Raw genomic sequence first — 6,067 nt, forward strand, 5'->3', positions numbered from 1 at the left:
TGCTGGTAAGGCCTTTCTTGCCAAAGGTATCCAAGGGTGATGGCCAATTTATCAGGACTAAAGGCCTGCTCTTAAGGTCTATCTGAGGCTTCACTTGAGTGCTTGGCCTTAAAACTCTCCCTACTTGACTTCTGAGCCTGCTCTTTTGCTGTCTCCCCTTCTGCTCATAGTGACAGTTTCTTTTACTGGCAGCTCTCCCAGGCATGGCTTTCAGCTCTGCCCCCCCCCCCCCCACTTCAATCTTAAAATCTACCAAAGCGATTCCATGAACTCTTCCTAGCTAATCTCGCCATAGTCGTGTCGAATGTATCCATGGGTTAATGAATCCCCAGACTCTATCTCCAACCCAACTCATAGCTGACACCCATGTGTACACTGGCCGTACTGATCTTGTCTTCTTAGTCCCAGTCTCTTGTCAAGTTCTTAGGAAATGCATTTAGTTCAGTGAAGACTCACCGAATACCTTCTACACATCAAACACTATTTCAGGCAAGGACACAAGTTCCTGACTTTATGGAACTTAGCTGCACGGGAAAGCCATATATCATAGAAAACTAAGTCCAGGACTGTGACAGCTGAGTGGGAACATTCTGAGGCATGGGAGTCAACCTTGACAGCATTTCAACACAGAGTATTTTAGGGAGAGTGGCATCTTTCCGGGCATATAATTACCTGCTTATTATTATAACTGCTCCACTGGTCCCCGTAACCTGTAATTTATTGGAGGACCTCATTCCATCCCTACAACTGCAGATGTTCGTACCCATCTCCCTCTGCCACCCCATATGTCTTTCAGTCTCATGTCACTTTTCTCCCTGCCCCCCATGCTCTTTCTGGGTCACCTGTCTGTTGAAAAGCTCCCTGTGAACTTCCACACCCTCCCCCATCCCTTTCCCTTCTTTTTCTTCCTCTCTCTCTAAAGTCCAAGAGCGATAAAATGTTTCTACTCTGTAGTTCTTCCTGGGAAGAAACAGTCTTCACCTGCTGTCAGAATTTCCATATCTTATACGTCCACTAACTTACCAAGACAATGTGAGGACCTACTGTGTGCTTGCTGTCACATTTAAAATGAAGAAAACAAGGAAAGGGGGAAAACTAGGCTGTTCCTTGCCCACACTGTTTTACTCTTCCTGTCAGTAGTAGTTATGTATAAATGTTCTTTTCCTTTCTATTCCTTAGCTAGAGCTTTGCACATAGTAGACATAAGGTCATATTTGGTTGAATGATCTATGCACACAAATATTGGCCAGTGCCTGCCTGTGTGTGATTTCTCAAAGACAATGGGAAAAGTAATGTAAGAAGTTAAGATGATTTAGAAACCCAGCAGCCTGAGAAAATGGGCTACAGTTAAGTCCCTGGTTAATAATAGATCTGACAGCAGACACTGCAGTACACTGCATACAGGCCTAGAGTAGTGTTTTCTATTAGGAAGAGTGAAAGATTTTAATAATAGCCACATGCCTCACAGTCATTAAGGAAGCAAACTCAGGGGACTCCTGCTTAAACAGGTTTCTTCTAGGAACCACTTGAGGTTTTCTCAGGAACCTCCTCTCTTCCACATGAGGGCATTAAACGTGTGAAAGGTTCATAAGTGTCCAACAGTCAACCAAACACCTACAAACAGGCTTTCAAATAAGCGGTCTCATGAGGAAACACGTGTCTTTTCTAAATTCTACAGTGTCTTCTTTTTCTCCAGATGATTTCATTGACAAACTTGCTCGGTGTGAATTCTTTGATGACGAAGTCACAGACTCAATATTTTTCTTAACAATCCATGATGCTATTTTGCATATTTGGATGAAGAAGGACTACAGCACTTCAAAGTTCAATTCCAGCCAGGTACAGATGCTTTAATGACATTCACAGTTGTAGCCAATTATATACACTCAAGTTTTTCCCTCTAAATTTGAACATCGAGCCCTGATCACTATTTCCACTCTGCTTCTCAGGAAAAAGAAAGGAAATTTGACTTTACCATAAATACAAATGGAGGATTACGTAATCGGGAATGTCAGGTATGAGTCTTCAGACTTATCTTCTTCTAAACATCATGGAGAATGTGTGTGTGTGCGTGTGTGCGTGTGCGTGTGTGTGTGTGTGTGTGTGTGTGTGTGTGTGTGTACATGCACGTACATGCTTGGAGATAGCTAGTTCATCAGGTAAAGGTGCTTCTTTCCAAACCTGATCATCAAAAGCTCACTCCCCAAACTCCTCATGAAGGAAGGAAAGAGCCGACTTTCATTGATGTTGACCAGAAATCACATGCACACAATGTTGTGCACGCATGTATATGCAGACGTGCATACAACACAATTTTAAGTAGTAAGTTTTCTGCCATCATCTGTAGAAAAACCAGTGCCTATTTGAGCCTCTGTGTCACATCCTTGGGAACTGAAGGAATGCTTCCTAATTTCATGGGAAAGTTTGATGAAGCATAAGCTCAGAGGAGAAAAAAGGAAAGTAGAAAATAACGAATTAGTGTCCCCTTGAGCATTCACTCACTCAGTTTTCAAAGTTGAAATAGAACTTTCAAACATGGTCTTATTCTAACGTTCTGGTAAGCCCACAAGTCAGGGGAACCATCTTGTCCATTTGTCCACCAGCAGGTTAATTAGTGAGGCTGGGAAATAGCAGGCACCCTCTGATATACAGATGCACAGAGTCCCTAGAACAGAGGCTAAGCTAGCTTGACATGGAAGGTAAGCTCCTTTCCTTTCTCTCTAGAATGGATTGCCAATTATTTAACTGGAGAATTCCAAATCATTCCAGAACATTCGTTTCTAAAACAATCAGTCTTTTAAGGAGATGTCTGTAGTATAGGGAAAGTGATTTCTTTTTTAAGGCCCAAACATGGTAGGTTCATTAAATTATTTTAAATCCTTAGGATGACATATGAAGGTAGTACCTTCTATTTCAAATCAGGATGTGGTTAATCAGGCTCAGAGAACTTAATGAATTTGTGTAAGATCACACACTGAGTAGCAGTGACAGAACTGGAACTAGGAACTGAAGACAGACCCTATGTCCTACCTCACTGCAGTATACAGTCTATCCTTTAGTTAATGACTGCTCGAGGAGAAGCTAATGACTATCATCAAGTATAGGAGGTGGCCCGTGGTATCCCTTAAATGAGGAAAGGCATAACAGCCAGCAGGAATTCAGAGTAGATGAAAATCAAGGCCTAGAGTCAGTTAACCTTGCACCAAAGGGCGGTTCAATAGCAAAGGTGGATTGGAAGAGCACTGGTTAGAGACCTGAAAGGACAGCAAGACTGATACCACCTCCATTCAGATACACACACACACACACACACACACAGAGTTCAACTCTAGAATTGTCACCAAGTACTAAGGGATAAGGTCTAAGAAGTGTTTAAATGCTATGACATCAGAATGGAGGAAGTATCATGATATATATACTGTGGCTTCCCATATTGGAAAAACAAAAATTTAGCACCAGCTACTGGATTTCCTTAGAGGAAAATAAAAACAACAGTTGTTGTAGGCCTCCCGCTGTGGGGTTAAGAAGAGAATGTGAAGGTGGAGAGACAGCTTGGCGGCTTGCTGTCAAGCCTGGTGATGTAAGTTTGATTGCTGGAACCCACATGGTGGGAGAAGAGAAGTAACCCTTTCAAGTTGTCTTCTGACCTCCACGTGTACACCACAGCATGCCTCTTTCCCCATCACATAAATAAGTGAATGAATAAATTAATGCAAAAGGATACTAAAAACAAGATGTCTGGCTGACTCACAAGGGTGACTCAAAATGAATGTAAGAAACCACAGGGCTGAAATATAGTGCATCGTTACATTGCTTAAGCTACAAACAGGCCTTTGGAACTCATACAAATTAAGTTAGCACATGGATCTGCAGTAATGGAAGGCCACTTACGATTCTTTAAGCTGAAAAGATGCTCAGTAAGAGCACTGGTTACAGACCAGGGTTCAATTCCCAACACTGTCCTGGCAGCTCACAACAATCTGCAACTCAAGTCCTAGAGGATCCGATGTCCTATTCCGAACCCCACAGGTGCCAGCATGATTCATATACAGATGTGCAGGCAAAACCGCCAAGCTCCAGGTCCTAGGAAAGAATCCCTGAAAGGCGATTAACGAACTGTCTAAAGCAATCACTTTGCTTTCTTCCAGGTACCAGTTGAAACGAAATTCTAATCAAGCTACAATTCGGAAGGATTCTCCTCTGTCATAACAAAAACAACTTTATACCTAGGAAGCTATTGCTAAGTTCATACGTTGTATGAATGGTATTTTTATTTGACAGAATTATGTTTCAAACTTTGGAACGAGATTGTTCTAGTATGGTATATTTTTCACATATCTAGTTATGAAATTATGTACATATTACTAATTTTCTACCTTGTAGACTGTCAAAGGTAGAAAAGTATTGTGTTTGTATGTATTTTTTGTAGCACTGACAGATTCCTATCCAAGTCATTATCTTCATGCTCAATGTTTTATGGTGTATTTACACCACTGCTTTGACTCTAATTTATACAGGTCATGCTAATATATCTCTATTTTAAACAATTAAGCTGTACGGGTGTGTGCTATTTTATTAAATTTGTTAGTTTTCTGAAACATGCTTGCCGTGGATCCCTTCTTGGGTGCTGTGACTACGCCGCTCTGAGAAGCCTGTAGAACTTCCAGGACTTCTCTGAACAGATTTTATGATTATCACTCTGGTTCCTAAGGCTTCCACCCATGAGATTGAGAAACACCACCTCTAATGCCACTGTGACAGTACTATATAATGGCTTAAGGGCAATTTCTTACTTCCCTTCCTGGTATGAAAACAATATAAGCCAATGGGGGGCTATAAAATGACAAAGCAAGAAGATAAGAGGAAAGAGAGGTGAGCGGATGGCCATTGCTCCCTGGTCTCACTGGGAGAGGAGTGGTAGGAAAAGCTGTGATGTATGTAGCTCACAGGGCAGGAAGAGTCATTGACTTTTTTTCTGGAGAGTGAAATCTAGCTTCCTTGGGTCCATTAGAGGGAATCGTTCACATGGCAAGTCTATACTTACTAATATTAGTGACACTTGGAAATTAAACCGCAGCATCACACAACTCAGGGCTGTCAATTAAACACCAAGGTACTCTGAATGAGAGAGCTGTGCCGTTGTTCTAGACTGGCCTCTGATCACTTATTGTCAAAGTACGGTTCCATCCTCTCCTGGGACGGTCCAGGAAGGCTTGTCTGTTAGACTTAAGTCAAAGTACAGAAATGCCAAATAAAGTTATTTAAATAGTGACTTTCCCAAAGAAACAAGAGAAATAGTACCTCTTGGGTTAGGCTTTAGAGTCATGATCACCTTATAGGACACAGACACTAGTTTAGGATGTGTGTGCCTGTAAACCTCGGGATAAAAGCATTTGCTTTCCTAGGAGCTGATTTAAGTGGAGTTGTACAAAAGCTTCAAATTCCTATCAAACAGTACTATCATCCAGGCAATGGCGCCCCCTGTATTCCTGCCAGAAATCACAAGGGGCAGATAGAGTTGCCCAGTCCTGGTGCCTGTATCATAACACAGCTAACCTCACCATCTCAACCGTCCCACAGAACTCATTGTTAATTGTTCCTTCTCTCCTCTAAGGTAGGAATCCTTTGAGGTATAGAAATTCACCTGTACCTCCACTTGTCTGCTTCGGAGCCAACACTGAAATTAGCACAGCTCTCTCACCCCTGACAATTAGCTTTGGTAAACAGTGTTCCTGACAGCATATCATTTCGTTTACAAACGTTTTGAGCTGGAGCCTGACTCTACAAAGCATGAACAGAGAAAGGGAGAACTCCCTTTTTAGCATCTCCATGGATTTCATCAAGTTGAAACTTCCTTGCACATTTGATTTTTCATCTTTTCTCCTCTGTGAATGAAGACTCTATTCTTCAAGCTCCAGAGAAAACAAAACAAAAATCTGCCAGGAAATCCTGACTAGAACCCATATGACATTGAATCCGTTAATTCTCAAAATAACCTTATACAGTGAAGATCCTTGGGGCTAGGGGCTGAGCTCCAGCCCTGGGCTGTTTACTTACTTGGAGGTTT

The 6,067-nt window shown here is 41.9% G+C and overlaps 1 protein-coding gene across 22 annotated transcripts in view; it reads left to right on the forward strand.

Moving 5' to 3' along the window:
• The window catches only part of Slc26a3 (solute carrier family 26 member 3), a 41,192-nt gene extending 36,594 nt beyond the window's left edge, over positions 1–4,598 (forward strand). For 21 of the 22 annotated variants that reach the window (XM_087551981.1, XM_087551982.1, XM_087551980.1 and 18 more), the window contains 3 exons: positions 1,697–1,839; positions 1,950–2,015; positions 4,149–4,598. In XM_087551981.1, coding sequence (XP_087408107.1) covers positions 1,697–1,839; positions 1,950–2,015; positions 4,149–4,172 — 233 coding nt within the window. In that variant the 3' untranslated portion in view covers positions 4,173–4,598. 22 annotated transcript variants of the gene reach the window in all.
• The last annotated feature ends 1,469 nt before the right edge of the window (positions 4,599–6,067 follow it).

The sequence above is a fragment of the Rattus norvegicus genome, chromosome 6 (genome assembly GCF_021556685.1).
Source record: "Rattus norvegicus strain SHRSP/BbbUtx chromosome 6, alternate assembly SHRSP_T2T, whole genome shotgun sequence".
Lineage (NCBI taxonomy): Eukaryota > Metazoa > Chordata > Mammalia > Rodentia > Muridae > Rattus > Rattus norvegicus.